This window comes from Physeter macrocephalus, chromosome 17, assembly GCF_002837175.3.
Source record: "Physeter macrocephalus isolate SW-GA chromosome 17, ASM283717v5, whole genome shotgun sequence".
Classification (NCBI taxonomy): domain Eukaryota; kingdom Metazoa; phylum Chordata; class Mammalia; order Artiodactyla; family Physeteridae; genus Physeter; species Physeter macrocephalus.
In genome coordinates, this window is record NC_041230.1 from 19644551 (window position 1) to 19664475 (window position 19925).

General features: G+C 35.0%; 1 protein-coding gene across 3 annotated transcripts in view; it reads right to left on the reverse strand.

The window, feature by feature from the left end:
- The window catches only part of LOC102977844 (UPF0547 protein C16orf87 homolog), a 68450-nt gene that overhangs the window by 32835 nt on the left and 15690 nt on the right, over positions 1-19925 (reverse strand). Inside the window, exons 3-4 of one of the 3 annotated variants that reach the window (XM_024125095.1) lie at positions 16809-16991; positions 9555-10586 (exon numbers count right to left, since the gene is read on the reverse strand). In XM_024125095.1, coding sequence (XP_023980863.1) covers positions 10468-10586; positions 16809-16991 — 302 coding nt within the window. In that variant the 3' untranslated portion in view covers positions 9555-10467. Of the gene's footprint in view, positions 1-9554; positions 10587-11017; positions 15582-16808; positions 16992-19925 lie in introns of those variants that run through there. The other 2 variants (XM_028477906.2, XM_024125096.3) reach the window with 2 other exon arrangements.

Below are 19925 nucleotides of genomic sequence, written 5' to 3' on the forward strand. Positions count from 1 at the left end.
GACCTGGAGTCTGTCATACAGAGTGAAGTAAGTCAGAAGGAGAAAAACAAATACTGTATGCTAACACATATATATGGAATCTAAGAAAAAAAATGTCATGAAGAGACTAGGGGTAGGATGGGAATAAAACACAGTCCTACTAGAGTATGGACTTGAGGATATGGGGAGGGGCAAGGGTAAGCTGTGACTAAGTGAGAGGGTGGCATGGACATGTATACACTACCAAATGTGAAATAGATAGCTAGTGGGAAGCAGCCACATAGCACAGGGAGATAAGCTCGGTGCTTTGTGACCACCTAGAGGGGTGGGATAGGGAGGGTGGGAGGGAGGGAGACGCAAGAGGGAAGAGATATGGGGACATATGTATATGAATAACTGATTCACTTTGTTATAAAGCAGAAACTAGCACACCATTGTAAAGCAATTATACTCCAATAAAGACGTTAAAAAAATGTAAATGGTGACATCAAAAACATAAAAGGGGGGAGTAAAAGAATATTTTAAATATGATATGTTATAGGTGATATAAGTTTAACTGTTTTCACCATAAAATAGACTATTAGATGTTTTATGTAAACCTCATGGTAACCACAAAGCAAAAGTCTACAATACATACACAAAAGATAAAGAAAAGGAAACCATACTACCACTACAGAAAAACATCAACTTACAAAAGAAGACAGCAAGAGAGGAAGAAAATATATGAAACTATAAAACAGCCAGAAAACAATAAGATGGTATTAAGCAAGTTGTCACCTATCAATTACTCTAAATGTCAATGGATTGCATTCTCCAATTGAAAGGCATAGAGCATCTGGAAAGATTAAGAAACAAGAGCCAACAATATGCTGCTTACAAAAGACTCAGCTCTAAGAACACACATAGATTCAAAGTAAAGGGATGGCAAAAGGCATTCCATGCAAGTGGAAACCAAAAGAGAAAAGGGGTAGCTATAGTAACATCAGACAAAATAAGTTTTAGGCCAAAAATGGTAACAAGAGACAAAGACGGTCATTATATGATGCTAAGAGGGTCAATTCATCAAGAAGATATGACAATTATAAATATATATGCACCCAAAATCGGAGTACCTAAATATATATTAAGCAAATACTATCAGATCTGAAGGGAGAAACAGACAACAATACAGTTTAATAGGGGGACTTCGATACCCCACTTTCAACAATGATTAGATCATCTAGACAGAAAAACCAACAAGTAAATGTTGGACTTGATCATACTTTAGACCAACTGGACCTAACAAACATAAAACATTCCATTGAACAGCAGCAGAATACACATAATTCTCAAGCAGAAATTGAACATTCTACAGAGTAGATCACATGATAGGTCACAAAACAACATTTAACAAATTTCAGAAGATTAAAATCATACAAAGTATTTTTTTTTACCACAATGGTGTAAAAGTGGAAATCATTAACAGAGAAAAGCTGAAAATTCACAAATATGTGGAGATTAATCAACATGCTCCTGAACAACCAACGGATCAAAGAAGAAATCAAAAGGGAAATCAAGTAATATCATGAAAAAAAGTGAAAACTGAAGCACAACATATCAAACCCATGAAATGTTGCAAAAAGCAGTTCTAAGGGGGCAGTTTATAGGAATAAAAGCCTATGTTAAGACACAAGGAATATCTCAAATAAACAGCCTCACTTTACACCTCAAGGAACTAGAAAAAGAACTAAACCCAAAGTTAGAAGAAGGAAAGAAACAACAAAGATTGAAGTGCAAATAAATGAAAGAGAAGAAAAAACAATAGAAAAGATAAATGAACTAAGCTGGTTTTTTGAAAACATAAACAAAATAGACAAACCTTTAGCTGGACTTACCCAGAAATAAGAGAAAGGACTCAAATTTTAAAAAGAAAAAGAAATGATAGAGGAGACGTTACAGCTGATACCACAGAGCTACAGAAGATCATAAGAGACTACTATGAATACTTATACAATCAACAAACTGGACAACACAGAAGAAATATATAAGTTCCTAGAAACATACAACCTAGATGACTGAATATGAAGAAACAGAAAATCTGCACAAACAAGTTACTAGTAGGAAATTGAGTCATTAAAAACCTCTCAATAAAGAAAAGTATAGGACCAGATGGCTTCACTGGTGAATTCTACCAAACATTTAAGAAAGAATTAATACCAATCCTTCTCAAACTCTTCCAAGAAATTGAAGAGGATGGAACACTTCCAAACTCATTTTTACGAGGCCAGCATTATCCCGATACCAAAACAAGTTGAGGACGCTGCAAGAAAACAGAAGGCCAATATCCCTGATGAACATAGATGCAAAAATTCTCAACAAAATATTAGCAAACCAAATTCAACTGTACATTAAAAGGAACAGACACCATGATCAAATGAGATTTACTCCAGGGATGCAGGGATGATTCAACATCTATAAATCAATCAATGTGATATACCACATTAACAAAATGAAGGATAAAAGTCATATGATCATATTTGCTGAGTTTGTCTATTAGCTATAGTGGCTTCCTTGTGGATTCTTTTGGATTTCCTATGTATAGGATCATGTTTTATGCACATATATACAGTTTTACTTCTTTCCAATTTTCATGTTTCTTTCTCTTTCCTGTCTCGTTGCTCTGGCTAAAACCTCCAGTACAATGTTGAATAGCAGCAGTAAAAGTGGGAATTCTTTTAATGTGCTTTTTAACCAACTGTATGTCTTTTTTGGAGAAATGTCTATTTAGATCTTCCACCCATTTCTTGATTGGGTTGTTTTTTTGATATTGAGCTGCATGAGCTGTTTGTATATCTTAGCGATTAATCCCTTGTTGGTTGCTTCATTTGCAAATATTTTCTCCCATTCTGAGGGTTGTCTTTTCACATTGTTTATGGTCTCCTTTGCTGTGCAAAAGCTTTTAAGTTTAATTATGTCCCAGTTATATATTTTTATTTTCATTACTCTAGGAGGTGGATCAAAAAACATCTTGCTGTGATTTATGTCAGAGAGCGTTCTGTTTTCCTCTAAGAGTTTTATAGTATCCAGCCTTAAAAAGATGCTCAACATCACTAATTATTAGAGAAATGCAAATCAAAACTACAATAAGGTATTGTCTCACCCCAGTCAGAATGGCCATCATCAAAAAATCTACAAACAACAAATGCTGGAGGGTATGGAGAAAAGGGAACCCTCTTGCACTGTTGGTGGGAATGTAAATTGATACAGCCACTATGGAGAACAGTATGGAGGTTCCTTAAAAAACTAAAAATAGGATTACCATATGACCCAGCAATCCCACTCTTGGGCATATACCTGGAGAAAACTATAATTCGAAAAGATGCATGTACCCCAGTGTTCATTGCAGCACTATTTACAATAGCCAAGACAGGGAAGCAACTTAAATGTCCATTGACAGATGAATAAAGAAAATGTAGTACATATTTACAGTGGAATACTACTCTGCCATAAAAAAGAACAAAATAGTGCCATTTTCAGCAACATAAATGGACCTAAAGATTGTCATAATGAGTGAAGTAAGTCAGACAAAGACAAATATCATATGATATTGCTTGTATATGAAATCTAAAAAAGGGTACAAATGAACTTATTTACAAAACAGGAACAGAGCCACAGATGTAAAAAACTTATGGTTGCTGGGGGTAAGGAGGAAGAGGGGTAATTGGGAGATTCGGACTGACATATACACACTAGTATATATAAAACAGATAACTAATAAGGACCTACTGTATAGCACAGGGAACTCTACTCTGTAATGGCCTATATGGGAAAAGAATCTTTAAAAAGTAGTGGATATATGTATATGTATAACTGATTCACTTTGCTGTACACCTGAAACTAACACAACATTGTAAATCAACTAAACTACAATAAAAATTAAAAATTTTTTAAAAAAAACCTATAAGGGACAAGAATCTGACAAAGGGTATATATATATATATATATTATATATAAATATAATATATATATAACTGAATCACTCTGCTGTACAATGAAAACTAATACAACATTGTAAATCAATTATACTTCAATAAAATAAAAAATTAAAATTAAAAAATAAACTAGGGTCATTTCATAGGGAAGTTCAATGTAACTGCAAAATGATGGGAGGAGGAAACATGTCCTTCCTCTCATTTTGCATGTAATAACATTGGAACTCAAATAAAACAGATTAAAAACAAACAAACAAGCCTCAGCACACAGTGATAGATGGAATTTCCTCAATTTGATAAGGAGTATTCTGCAACAAAAATCTACAGTTAACATCATACTTAATGCTGTAAGACTGAATTTCACGCCCCACCCTCAATATTGGAATCAAGGCAAGGATTTCTTCTCTCACTGTTCTTTTTCAACACTGTACTGAGTGAAGTCCTTGCTAGTACAATAAGGCAAGGATAAGAAATAAAAGGCATACAGATTGTAAACTAATAAAACATTAAGGAGGTGGCAGCGGGGTGGGGGAGGACCCCTCAACAATAAGAGAATACAATAGATTCCTTAATAATACAAAAGGAAAATATTTGACTGTGGTAAAAAGAATAATTGTTCCAGTCCAGCCTAGAGCTTCATTATGTTTCTCATACTTTTCATTCCAGAGAGTTTGTTTTGTATGTTAGAATACTCATTATTATAATTGTTATCTTTGAGCAATAAATACTACTAATAACTAAGTGGGTTATACAGCACAAAAGAATAACTTTTAAAAAGTGTATGCATAGGGAGGGTGGGAGGGAGACGCAAGAGGGAAGAGATATGGGGATATATGTATATGTATAGCTGATTCACTTTGTTATAAAGCAGAAACTAACACACCATTGTAGAGCAATTATACTCCAATAAAGATGTTTAAATAAATAAATAAATATACTGTGAATACATTCCAAAAAAAAGTGTATGCATATAGATACTATAAATATACCTCCAAATGTAAAAACAAGGCATATAACAGTAGTAAGAGAGAAACAAAACAAACAAAAAAACACCAGCTACACACACAAAAAAGTTCAATTAAAATGAGATTAGCTTATAAAAAATGTTTTAAAGGCTAAAAAGATAGAAAATGCTAGTGAAACTTCAAGAAAATAAGGCATCAAACCAAAACCAGAAGGCAGAACGGAAATAACTTTTTTTTTCACATTCTTTTCTTCTTTTTCTTTCTTGGCCACGCCAGGCGGCATGTGGGATCTTAGTTCCCTGATCAGGGATCAAACCCATGCCCTCTGCAGTGGAAGCACACAGTCTTAACCACTGGACCACCAGGGGATTCCCAAAATAATTGTAAAGGAATTTCAAAGAATAATAGACACATGTTTTAGGGAAGAACACATTAAATTCGGCAGTGTGAGTGACTACCTGTATCTTGAGCGTATTTTGAATGCAGAATTAAACAAATTTGATTAATACTTTTGTATGAAGTTATGTAAAGAGCTTAATTTCTCCAAATTTAAAGGATAAACATGCAGGTTGGGAGGAAAGTAAAAATTAAATATATTGCTGAGACATTTCTACAGTAAGAATTGGAGAATTAAGTGCAATTACCACAGTTTAAAAGTCAAGTACTTTTCCACTGGAATTCTTATCTCAGGAAAAACATTTCTAATAGTACTTTTAGAAAGAAACACAGATGTCATGCCATACCGACCATTATTTTTTTTAAATATTTCTGAAATTTAAAGACGTGAATTTACTTTGGCTAAATTTCTAAGTCATGTGTATTTAAATTTTTTATTTCATCATGATATAAACTGCCTCAAGCTGTGTGATCATTTCCACTGATTGCTACAGAAGTAATCTGCAGTATTTCCCTTACTTTTAGATAATTTTCACCTGCCCATAAAAATATAAGAAATGTTCATACTTTAAAAAAAAAGCACACAAAATCAAATCTCAAGCATTTAAGTGCCCCCCCCAAAACATTTTGGAATAGTATGGGATTGGGTAAGTAAACATACAAATTTGTATAGGTTAGCCTAACAACCTCCAAATAACTTTTATTTAATCTTGCTCACATTTAAGAATGAACATACCTTCAACAGACCTAATCTAATTACGGAATCATTTTAGAACATTCTGAATAATTGTATCACTTATAAATATTAGAGCAGAACAAACTTTGGATTATGTAATTGAATTACTATAATTATGCTTTTAGGACATCTGTTGACAAGAAAGGTTTCTTCAATACCAGTGACAAAGTACTATTTCCTGAGACCACTACAACATACATAGACAAATTCAGCTTTACAACGAGTTAGCTTATATACATATTTATCAGCAAATATGATTTTTAGAGAAATTGGTTAAATAGGTTACATCACATACAGGGGAAGCCTAGTTTGCCCCTCCATCAAAGAACTTTAAAAATAAGCCAATGATTTGAACATCTGAAACAATTACATTTCTAAGTGGCAAACTCCAGCCTGGTCACCAGTCTCCTCCTTTATTGTATCCAATGACTATTTTAACATGACTTTCCTCTAAGGGTCTTCAGCTTTAAATGGAATGACTCTGACATCAATAATTCTTAAAGAGATGCCTACTCCATAAGCTGTTCTTGTGGGGACCTCCATAGGCATAGGCATACTTCATTTTATTGAGCTTCGCAGATACTGCCTTTTTTTTTTTTTTTTCTACAAATTGAAGGCTTGTGGCAACCCTACATCAAGCAAGTCTACAGGCGCAATGTTTACAACATCATTTGCTCACTTTGTGTCTCTGTGTCAATTCTGGTAATTCTCACAATATTTTGAACTTTCCCATTATTTTTATATTTGTTATGGTGAACTGCAATCAGTGAACTTTGCTGTTACTATTATAATTATTTTGGGGTGCCATGAATTATGCCAACATAACAACCTTAATAAATGTGTATTCTGACCGCTCCACCACCAGACATTCCGTGTCTTCCTCCCTCTCCCCTGGCCTCCCTATACTGAGACACAACAATATTGAAATTAGGTCAATTAATACCTCTAAATGGACTCTAAGTGTTCAGTGAAAGGAAGTCACGTCTCTCACTTTATATCAAAAGCTAGAAATGATTAAGCTCGGTGAGGAAAGCATGTCGAAAATCAAGACAGGCTGAAAGCTCAGCCTCTTGCACCAGTTCGCCAAGTTGTGAATGCAAAAGAAAACTTCTTGAAGGAAATTAAAAGTGCTACTCCAGTGAACACATAAATGATAAGAGAAACAGCCTTATGGAGGCTGATATGAAGATCTTCTGTATGGACAGAAGATCAAACCAGCCACAATATTTAGCCAAAACATAATCCAGAGCAAGGCCCTAACTCTCTTCAATTCTATGAAGGCCAAGAGGTGAGGGAGCTCCAGAAGAAAGTTCGAAGGTAGAAGTTGTTTCATGAGGTTTATGTTAAGAAGCTGTCTCCATAAAATAAAAATGCAAGGTGAAGCAGCAATGTGCTGATGCAGACGCTGTAACAGGTTATCTAGAAGGTCTAAGTTAATTAATGAAGATGGCTACACTAAACAACAGATTTTCAAGTAGACAAAACAGCCTTCTATTGGAAGATGTCATCTAGGACTTCCATGCTAGAGAGAAGTCAATGCCTGCCATCAAAGGTTCAAAGGACAGTCTCTCTTGTTAGGAGTTAATGTAGTAGGTGACTTTAAGTTGAAGCCAATGCTCATTTACCATTCTGAAAACCTTAGGACCCTTTAAAATCATGCTAAATTTATTCTGCCTGTGCTCTATAAATGGAAAAACAAAGCCTGGATGACAGCACATCTGTTTACAACATGGTTTACTATTTAGAGCCCACTCTTGAGAACTACTCCTCAGAATAAGATTCTTTTCAAAATATTAATGTTCATTGACAATGCATCTTGGTCACCCAGGAGCTCTGGCAATGTACAAGCAAGATTAATACTGTTTTTGTGCCTGCTAACATAACATTCATTATGCAGGCCATGGATAAAGGAGTAATTTCAACTTTCAAGCCTTATTATTTAAGAAATACATTTCATAAGGCTATAGCTGCCATAGACAGTTGATTCCTCTGATGGATCTGGGTAAATTGAAAACATTCTAGAAAGGATTCACCATTCTAGAAGCCATTAAGAACATTTGTGATTCATGGAAAGAGGCCAAAATATCAACATACACAGGATTTTGGAAGAAGTTGATTCCAACCCTCATGGATGACCTTGAGGAGTTCAAGACTTCAGTGGAGGAAGTAACCGAAGATGTGGTGGAACTAGCAAGAGAACTGGAATCAGAAATGGAGGCTAAAGATCTGATTAAATTGCTGCAATCTCATGATCTAACTTTAACAGATGCTTTGTATGAATGAGTAAAGAAAGTGGTTTCTTGAGATGGACTCTACCCCAAGTGAAGATGCTGTGAAGATTGTTGAAATCACAAAACAGGATTCAGAATATTACATAAACTTAGTTGATAAAGCAGGGCAGGGTTTGAGAGGACTGACTCCAATTTTGAAAGAAGTCCTACTATGGGTAAAATGGTATCAAACAGCAGCACATGCTACCGAGAAATCATTTATGAAAGCAAGAGCCAGTTGCTGAGGCAGACTTCATTGTTGTCTTATTTTTAGAAATTGCCACGGCCACCCCAGCCTTCACCCTGATCAGTCAGTAGCATCAACATCAATGTAAGACCCTCCACCAGCAAAGATTATGACTTGCTGAAGGCTCAGATAATGGGTAGCAGTTTTTAGCAATTAAGTATTTTTTTAATTAAGGTATATACATTTTTTAAAGACATACTGCTATTGCACACTGAAAAAACTACAGTACAGTATAAACATAACATTTATATGCACTGGAAAACCAAAAAATTCATGTGACTTGCTTTATTGCAATATTTGCTTTATTGCAGGGGTCTGGATCTGAACCCACAATATCTTGGAGGTATGCCTGTATTAAGTTCATAAGCATTTTTAGATATTAATCTTAAGTTTTTTTCTCAAAATTTAAAGTTTTCTTATATTTCATAGATAAAATCACATTAACATTTCTGGGAATAAACTTTATTACTAGGGCTTTAAAATGCATACAAGATAATTGTAGTAGTACTTGCAGGTAAATATGGGGATTGAGGGAAAAGGAATTCTTAGGAAAATCCTACATCCTACCTAGAGAACCTCTTAAGCTCCCTCTGCTGGCTACCATTTAAATAAAGTAGAAAAAAGGGTAAACCTCTTTTTCTTCTGGGAGGTAATGAGAGATGCACTCTGAAGCTGACAATGCTGTTGTTGAAATTGAAAGGAAAGTTCTCTTAAGTAAGGGCTAAGTCTAACTGCTACCTACATTCCCTAATAAGGCTTTAGGATTTCCAAACAGATTGGGGGCGGGGGAGGCCACAGTCGACTTAAAATAAGGGAAGTCATTATCAAGTTTGAATATGTTAAGCATTAAATCGATATACAAAAATGCAAAAGCATTTAGTATAAAACAAATCAACTATAAACAATTATCATTTAACACTAGAAAATTAATAATTTAAATACAGTTCACAAACTTCACTAGAACAAAAAGCTATACCAAACTATTTAATCTATTAGTTTCAATATTAAGGTTTATTTTTTTCCTCCAGAGTGAGGTTAAGTAACAATTTAAATAATTTTCAGGATGTATAAACGAACATCCATTCAGAAAGAACATTACTGCTTCAAAGTGGCTATCTAAGAAATATTTTGCATGTAATAAATATATTTTATGTTTAGGTTAACAGGCACCATCTTGAGAGCAAAAAAGTATTTTTTTAATTAATAAATAAATTACATTCAAGAAAACAAGGTGTTTATATCTGAAGTATGATATATCCTTAAATGTTTTTCTTCATATAGCACCCAAACTTCCAAACTAGAAAGTAGCTTCTAAAATATAACTCATACCTTAAGTTATAAAAATAAAGGCCAAGAAAAAAATCAATTTAAGACAAAATTTACAGTTTATATTATTAATTCCCCATTCAATAAAATATCAATTGCCAATTTACTAAATGAACTGCAAATATGCAATGTTAGTGCTGAAAATCTGAAATATATATTTTTAAAAGTCACTCTTTCTCAAAGTATTTAAAATATTGCATCTCTGGTGGCAAACCTGCAAACTATCATTTTATTTCTCTAGTTTTCTTACTTCCACTCCAACTCTACCCCTTAATCTTGTAAAAGCCATCCAGCGTTTTTTGTTTTTTTCAGCGGGGGTGGGGGGGGGTGGAGTTTAATACACTATATCCCAAACACAAAACACTGACAATACTCCTTGGTAAACAAGGAAATCCCAGAACAGTCCAAGCCTGCAGCTTTGCTCCCAAAGTGTGCCACAGGCTAAATGATAAAGAAAAAAAAAAAACAATCAATGGCCCTTATTGATGCAGTCAGAATGCTCCTGGGAGTTCATAACTGTTTGAGAATTTGCTGATGTAATCCTGAAGAAAGTTTCAACACATTTTGCAGACAAATATCAGAGAATAAGTCTTTGATTAATAATTTTTCTATTTATTTCTGCCAAGGCGACTGAAAACACGAAAGCCTTTTCATCAGAGAGGTTAGCATAGATGTCAATTTCCTTTTCCTGTTTCTCTGTTAAAAGAAAAAGGGAAAGCTTTTAATATAAAGGCAGTAGATGCAGTATTTTTTTTTAATTTAAAGTTTTCAAGTATTCCTTTAAATGACAATAAATATAATACATAATACTACAACATACACTAAATGTTATAAAATATTATGCTACTGAACTGAAATTTTAAAATTACACAAAGGGGGCTTCCCTGGGGGCACAGTGGTTGGGAGTCCGCCCGCTGATGCAGGGGACACGGGTTCGTGCCCCGGTCTGGGAAGATCCCACATGCCGCGGAGCGGCTGGGCCCATGAGCCATGGCCGCTGAGCCTGCGCGTCCGGAGCCTGTGCTCCGCAACGCGAGAGGCCACAACAGTGACAGGCCCGCGTACCGCAAAAAAAAAAAAAAAAAAAAAAAAAATTACACAAAGAAGTTACTAAAATGCCATGAACTCAATTCTAAGACTAAATGGAGACTGTATATATTTCTATACACACAGTCTAATATCAATATCATTTCTGTAAGAATCTCAAATACTTCTTTCTCCTCACTAGCATAAGCTGTTTCAATCAGAATGAATTTCCTCACCCTAAATATGGTCCCTTCTGAACATCAATGGTGCCTTTATGAATATATTAAGTTCTTCACCTTAGCACTGCTATGGAAAATATGAATAACCAACATTTATTTCTACTTTTCCCCACCTGATTACAAATGTAATCCAAGTCCATGGTAGAAACTTTGAAAAATACAGAAAAAGAAAAAAGAAAAATCACCTATTATCTCATGAGCCAGCTAAAATCACGATTAACATCTTTTGTGTATATTCTCCCAAATGATTTTTTCAGGCTCTAACTATGATTCCACTTTTGTCTCGTTTTTGTTTTGTATTGACTTTTTAATCAAAGTTAAATATGAATATAGTTTACAGTCAAATTATTTTTACAAAACGTGTTACAAAAAAAACAGAAGTCCTCCTCCCCTCACGCACATTTCCTACTCTTCAAATAAAACTACTTTTCCAGGTTTTCCTTTTGGTTTTTACCTAAGTAACATATTTATCTGATGCAACATCTTAGATTTTTGGTTTTAGGCATTATTGACTTTCCACCATGAAATATTAGGATTTATTGTTTTCTGTCTCTTGCCCCCACCATACTCTTTTCACATCTTTCCATTATATATTACCATTTTGATGAGATCAATATTGTGTTTACATTATTCACTGTGTAAATGATTTCACTTTTCCTGTACACTGTTTTCACTGAAGAGATTCTCTTTTTTCATTTGCTTAGTTTTCATTACTAATTGAACCCAAACTCTCTCCTAGTTGGATAAATCTTCCAGAATGTTTACACATATCAATCTTATCTTCTTGAAGAAATTCTATGCTCCAATGTGAAATGGTTGCTTTCTAGGCCTGTTGCACAATTATCATCTGGAGATCTCTCGTCAACATCATGTTGGAGATTCTCCTCATCTCTCTCTTGAGTTGGACCCCGTGTCGTAGGTCCAGGATACTTTCTTGGTTTACTTCTTCATTGATGTCATATATCTTGCAGTAGCCTCCTGAGAAAGGGAGTATGGGTAGCAAATTTTTTGAGACCCTGAATATCAGAAAGTGTCTTTAGTCTTTCTTCACACTAGTTAATAGTGTGATTGAGTAAAGACTTGAATATTTCCTCTTAGTATTTTAAAGGCAAAATATTGTCTTCCAACTACTGGTGTCACTGTTAAGAAAACCCTACACCACTTTTTACAGTTATTTTTTAAGTTATTGCTAAATTTACTACAGTTAAATATACAGATCATAAGTGTACAACTGGATGACCCATACCACAATCAAGATACAGAAAAATCCCTCATGCTCCTCTCCAGTCAATCCCTCCCCACCCCACCAGCAACCATTGTTCTACCACCATAGATTTATTTTGCGTGTTCTTGAACTTCATATAAGTGGCATGGTATAGTACGTACTGTTTTGTGTCTAGCTTCTTTCATTCAACATGTTTTTGAAATTCACTGATGTTGTTCATACATGAGTAGTTTGTTCCTTGCTGGGTAGTATTCCACTGTACCACTTTGATTATTTTCTCTGAACACTTGAAGGACCTTCCCTTTTTTTTTTTTTTTTTTTCCGGTACGCGGGCCTCTCACCGCTGCGGCCTCTCCCGTCGCAGAGCACAGGCTCCGGACGCGCAGGCTCAGCGGCCACGGCCCATGGGCCCAGCCGCTCCGCGGCACGTGGGATCCTCCCGGACCGGGGCACGAACCTGCGTGCCCTGCATCGGCAGGCGGACTCCCAACCACTGCGCCACCAGGGAAGCCCAGGACCTTCCCTTTAACCAGAGAGATATGATTTATGATGATATGCTTTGGCATAATATCTAGTTTTAACCATCCATTGGTCTGGGAATTTGGTGAGGCATTTCAATATGGAAACTCAATGTCCTTCCCGTTTGGGAAAACTACTTGAATTATTTCACTGATGACTTCCCATCTACTTCATCTTCTATGTTCTTCTTCTGCAACGTCAATTATTTACAGATGTGGACCTCAAACTGGTCCTCTAAATTTCTTACGTTTCTTATTCATTTTTTCATCTCTTTTCCTATTGCTATACATTCTGGTACATTTCTTCAATTTTGTCTATAAGACTTCTGTTAAAGTTTTACATTTCTGCAAATCATATAGACATATACATACATATATATATAGTCTGAGATTCTCATTTTAAAGTTCATTTTCCAGGTACTTTTTGACATCTGCAATTCCTTTTAAACATCATCTTGTTCTTCTTTCATGACTACCATATCTTCTCTTACAAAGAATATTAATGGTAGTTTTAATTTTTTTCTTCTCCCTGCAAAAACTTATCATATCCAAGTTATTTTTTTACTCCTTTGTGAAAGCCTGACAGGAGAACTCAGTATTTACCATCTCCAATTTTCACCTAATCTTCCTCATCTTAATTTGGTACTCCTGCCCTCAATGATGCCTGGTGTTTCCTAGACCAGAGACTCTGTTTTCCCTTTCAAAGGATAAACTTGCAGGGAGGGGAGGTCAGGGTAAAGAGCCCTAGCAGGCTATTAAAACACAGACTTCAAATAATCTTGTTTTTAGCCTCAGCTTCACCTCTACACTTCCAGACATAACTGAGGTAAAAATTCCTGACCTTAGGCAGATGTGAAACAAAAATCAGTTTCTTTCTCAGCTTTCCTCAAAGGAATTTACAATTTGGGTTTCTTGGGTCTGCTAAAGAAGTTACCACTTTCCAGAATTTTGCTGCTTCTCCCACTCCTTGTCCTTGTGGGACTTGGCCCTTTAAAAAAAAAATCCCTTTCATCCCTGTCATTTTACTAGGATTTGGGGAGGGTGCAGAGCTATATGTGTTTATTCAATCCACCATCTTTAACATGAAGTCTACATTAACTCTCTATTAATAAGGTATTCAGAATTGCCCAATATATTTCCATCAGTCAAAATGTCACTCCTACTTTACTAATATCCAGAATAATCATACCCCCCACATATAAAATGAAGACTTATTTTAAACCATCCAAAACTGTTAAGTTTAATGGTTGGCTTTTATGATAATGTTGTTATCTGGATGTCTAAAAAGATTTCCTTTTCATTCCTTCTTCTTCCTATTTTTTTCAAAACAGAGAAAACAGTAAAGCCAATTAAAAATGTGCTTTTAGACACACTGTCAGGTTTTCCTTATTAGAATAAAGGTAAAGCTTGCTTCAAATTCTTCAAGTGCCCTATGAGCTGGGAATCAATAAATACTGAATTTAAGTAGCTACTTAACACTAAGAAGCATATCAAAGAAGTCTATTCTAAAATATATAGACATTTCAAAAGTTCGTATTTTCTATCAGTATTATATTTAGAAAACATGGTCTGCCTTAAGGGTTTGTAAAATACAGCCTGCAAAATTGGTAAAATACAATTGGCAAAATCTGGCCTCCCACCTGTTTTTACAAAGTCTTACTGGAACACAGCCATGCCCATTCATTTACGTATTCTCTATGGCTGCTTTCCAGATACAATGACAGAGCAGACTAGCTATGACAGAGACCGTATAGCCCACGAAGCCTAAAATATTTATTATCTGGCTCTTTACAGAAAAAGTTTGCTGACTGCCCTTGCCCCTGGCCTACATTAAAAGAGTCTATTTTATTATACAAAAATTCCTTGAGGTCCTCCCTGTTTGTATTAAAAGCATATCTTACTCTAGAAATAGCTTTCTTAAAACTTTTCTATAATAAACTGAAAATACCTGAAACCAATTTATAGCCAAATAAACACTTTTTTCAAGTTAACATGAAATAAAGAAAATGCTGATCCAAACCTGCATATATAGAGTCCTACCACAACTACAGAGCCTTCGTTTCCCCAAATAAAAGACTGTCATTATCTATTCTCTCATCTCCTCTGACCAGAAGCATTCCTTTTCCATTCTTTGTGTTATATTCCCTTTACTTCAACTGTAAAGAATGTTCTGTTTTCTGGGCCAAGCAGTATTTCCCTCTTTTCTTTTTTCTCTGTTGACTTTTTAAAAAATTTATTTTATTTTTTGGCTGCATTGGGTCTTCGTTGCTGTACTTGCACTTTCTCTAATTGTGGCGAGTGGGTGCTACTCTTCGTTGCAGTGCACAGGCTTCTCATTGAGGTGGCTTCTCTTGCTGTAGAGCACGGGCTCTAGGTGCACGGGCTTCAGTAGTTGTGGCACGTGGGGCTCAGTAGACATGGCTTGCGGGCTCTAGAGCACAGGCTCAGTAGTTATTGCGCACAGGCTTTGCTGTTCGGTGGCATGTGGGATCTTCCCGGACCAGGGCTTGAACCCGTGTCCCCTGCACCGGCAGGCAGATTCTTAACCACTGTGCCACCAGGGAAGCCCCTCTGTTGACTTTTCTTTACCTAGTTTTCATTCTGAAATAGTCTTTAGTATATATTTTCTGATCATCCCATTGTTAAAGAAGCACCCTCAAGTTGAGAAAACAACTCAAACTCTCTGGAAGAGCAGCATAATAGAAGGAAAGAGAAAAAGCAGTAAAATTACCCAAGGAAATTAAGGAGTATAGAAGCACAGTCTTCACAGAATACAGTCAAAGACATTATAAACCTTAGTCCTTTAGCCATACAATATTAAAAAATCTTTAACTTTGATAAAAGCTATACCAGTAAAGTTATTTTCCCTAACAGGAGTACTTTTATTCAAATAGAAGCACACAAAGCAGAGAGAAACGGTGAACAGGTAAAAAATTCTCAGTGTCTAAAATATATTTATATTTGAATACCTAAGACTGAATACCTGAAAAAGCAAAGCATAACTCACAAATAACATAAGAAGTTATAAACACATTTCACTGAAGAAATTATTTTAATAGAGGTTTTTGTGTTATTGTTATTAAACAATGTTATTAAAAATAACATTGTTATTTATTTTTAATTGAAGTATAGTTGATTTACTTGAGAGAGATTTTTAAAGAATATAAAAAGCAACTATCTCTTTTCTTCATTTAATTACTGGCTTGAAAGTCCCACTTTTAAAAAGATATTCATGGGCATATGGGGTGCATTATACTATTCTTTTTACTTTTGTGTAATCTTTTAAATTTTCCACAATAAAAGGTTTTTTAAAAGATGCATAAATCAAAGAAAACGAGAAGTTTTAGTTGATGGTTACAAACAAGTTATTGGTAGACACACTACTTATTAGAAGAAAAGAGAAAATCAATAAGGAGAATATGAATATGTTTTAGACCAAGAAGAATTCACCTTACTATCCAAAAGCTGCCTCAAAATAGGGAACAGGAGTAATTTAAAAATTCATACTGAAGAACACTTGATAGTAAATTTTTAAAACTCACAGTATAATAGTTTGAAATAAGTCTTAACAGAATTCAGATTTATCTTTAAAAAAGTATAACTATTTTAACAGACTTATCCAGGATGTCATACACAAATTATCTCTGACCTTTACTATCATCAATTTATAGCAAGGTGAATTTTACCTAATTTAAGCCTTTAATTTTCCAATAAGAATTAAATTTATGTGACTTTTTTAAAACAAGCATCTACCTGAGAGGAAATGCTTTTACAAACTAAAATATGAGTTGGAATTTTAAGTCCACGAGTTCAATGCCTACCAAACACTTTCTTCACTACTATCTAATTTAGATGTTAGAAAACTTTAATACCTGAAAAAAAAAAACCAACTGCTTGGATTTACTCATACCTCTTTCTTCCTCATGTTTTTTGGCAGATGCACTTTTAGGTCTTCCTCTTCCTCGTCTGATATGATCTGAATGGCTGTTACTTCGAGACCTCTTTCTGTTTTCTAAATCCTTATTTACTGTAGAATTTATCTTCTCTCGCCTAACTCTCTCTGTTCGCCTCCTCTTGGCCTCATGCTTGTTTTCTGTATGGATGAATAAAAGTGATATATTTTAGGGCTTAGCAAGAACTGTTTGCCCATGTTCTCATTGCTTTCTTCTTTTTTTTCTAAATAGCACTAGAGTTTGCTGCCTGGAATATTTTATAAAACTACAACCATAACATCTATATGTCCCTCACACCCATGCAGGAAAAAAAGAAATTCAAAAGAATTCAGATCCACATTAACACATGAGGTAGTAGGAATCTTATAACAGAAGACAAGTTTCTTTATTTGATACTTTTAATTTCAGCCCCTACAAGTTCACACAATTCCACAGCAACCTTTTTCCTTCTCTCTGTATCCAAGTTAAAAATGGTGAACTATCACGAAAGGAAAATAAATATTCCATTCCTTTTTTCCCCCTACCCAAATTAAATTGAAATATGTCAAATACACAGAAGCAAAACTGACCTTAGCCATAATATTTAAGTTCCCAATAAAAACCAAACAGAAAGTATCTAGGGAAAACATAAAAACACTAGGGAAGCAAGCAGTTTTCACTTTATCCACAGATGAGGTCATTTCTGACATTCTAAGAGCATGTTTATCCCAAATAAATAGCAATAGGGGAACTTTACTCAACATGGTGATTTAATTAATGCAAGGAGCCACCCCTCTCACTCCAAACAGATCAAAAGGTTGGATAAGACAAACAACAATTTTTTTAAATTGCTTCAATACGTACCTGAATTCAAAAGAAAGAAAGAAAATTCCCCAAATGCCTAAAACCATGGTGGTAAAGGGGCAAAACATATAAGAAAATTCATATCCCAAGAACTAAAAGAGAACAACGTAAAAGGCTATATAGGGTTTCCCTGGTGGCACAGTGGTTAAGAAGCCGCCTGCCAATGAAGGGGACATGGGTTTGAGCCCTGGTCTGGGAAGATCCCACATGCCGTGGAGCAACTAAGCCCGTGCACCACAACTACTGAGCCTGTGCTCTAGAGCCCACAAGCCACAACTACTGGCCTACCTTCTACAACTGTTGAATCCCACGCGCCTAGAGCCCGTGCTCCACAAGAGACGCCACCGCAATGAGAAGCCTGTGCACTGCAACTAAGAGTAGCCCCCACTGGCCGCAACTAGAGAAAGACTGCGCGCAGCAGCAAAGACCCAATGCAGCCAAAAATAAATAAATAAAGTAAATAAATTAAAAACAAAATGAAATAAAAGGCTATATAAATTAAGTATGCTTAATAAGCTACTATAAAATAAAGTAAATTTAAGTAAAATATTAATAGTTATTTCCAAATACCATATCCTTGGAGAATTAGTTAATTCCAGGTCTCAGATTAACATATACCAGATAATGCAAGGATATTTAGTTATTCCAGACTGTAAGAAAGTTATCTAAGATCACCAGCATCTTGTTAAAGGACTCAAGGGCTAACTTGAAGAGGCTCCTGCTGACCATTATAATTTGAGCATCAATAAAAATAATAACTATAATAGACTGAAACACCTAAAGAACCAACTCATTATTTTGAAAAGTGAAATAAAGGAAAAGAATAAAGCATTTACCCTGCCTTTTCTATTCAAACTGTGCCACTCACTGGGTAACGAAAGGGTAGATGAAGAGCAATTTCTCATTTTACAATCACTGTGGCTAAAAAACTGAAGAAGGAATAAGAGAATCACCATTTTCAACTTGAAATGAACTAAATGTAAACATCAACAGCTGCTAACATCACAAAAACAGAGATAAGTAGACTTTGTGCCTCCTTATAGAATGCCTACCTAAGTAGTCTTGCCAAAAAAAAAAAAAAAAACAAATCTCATCAAGCCCTTGGATCCAAATTACAATTTATAAGAAAAAGAGAAATCATTCAAAGAATGTGTTAACATACACCATGGAGACACAAACAGTAAATCCAAATGGACAAGTGATAGTTTAACATATAATTTGCAAGGAATAAAAGAGAAAATAATAGATAAAGAGAGAGCCAAAGAAGATACCAGTCATATGCAATGTATGGCCCTTATTTGGAATCTGTTTTTAAAAACCATTTATGAGAAACCTGAAAATTTCAACACCAGTTGGTTATTTGATTATGGAATTATTGTTAATTTTTTATTGTGCTTAAGTTTTTAAAGGTCTATCTTTTATTTATTTATTTTTTTTTTAATTTTATTTCTTTTTGGTTGTGCCGCATGGCATATGGGATCCTAGTTTCCTGACCAGGGATCAAACCCATGCCCCCTGCATTGGAGGCATGGAGTCTTAACCACTAGACTGCCAGGGAAGTCCCAAGGTCTGTCTTTTAGAAACATGTAATGAAATATTTATAATTGAAATTATATGAAATTTGCTTTAAAATAATATACAAGAGAAGGAGTGGATGTGGATGTGGATGGGACAGGGTATGCTTAGAATTTCTCAAAAAAAAAAAGTTGAAAGAAATAGTAACAGGTAAAGCTTTTTACAGTATGCCTTTTAGAGTTTAACACTGAATTTAAGTTTGTTCCTTCAGCTACCCACCCATCTCTGCAAACTTCTTCATAGCCAACTTCTCAAAAAAGAAGTATCTGTACTTTCTGCCTTCAGTTTCTCACCTACCATTCACCCATCAATTCATTCCAGTATAGCTCCCAACTCAATGAAAATGATCATCAAGAAGGACAAAAACCTCTGTCAGCAAATCTAATAGACACCTCTCTTTAATCATCTTAATACCATCTCTCAAAAATTCAACAGAGGACTATACTCTTTTCCTTGAAATTAATTTTTTACTTGATTTTCAGGTTCTGCAAATTTCCCATCTCACCAGCCACTCCTCTTTATCGTCTCTGCTGTCTTCTCCTCCCTGCAGGTTCTTTTCCATCTCTAATATTAAAGTCTTAGGACTCTGTCCTGAGCCCAGATAAACCATGGACCCAAAACATTAAAAACTATTGTTATAATGGTTCCAAAATTTA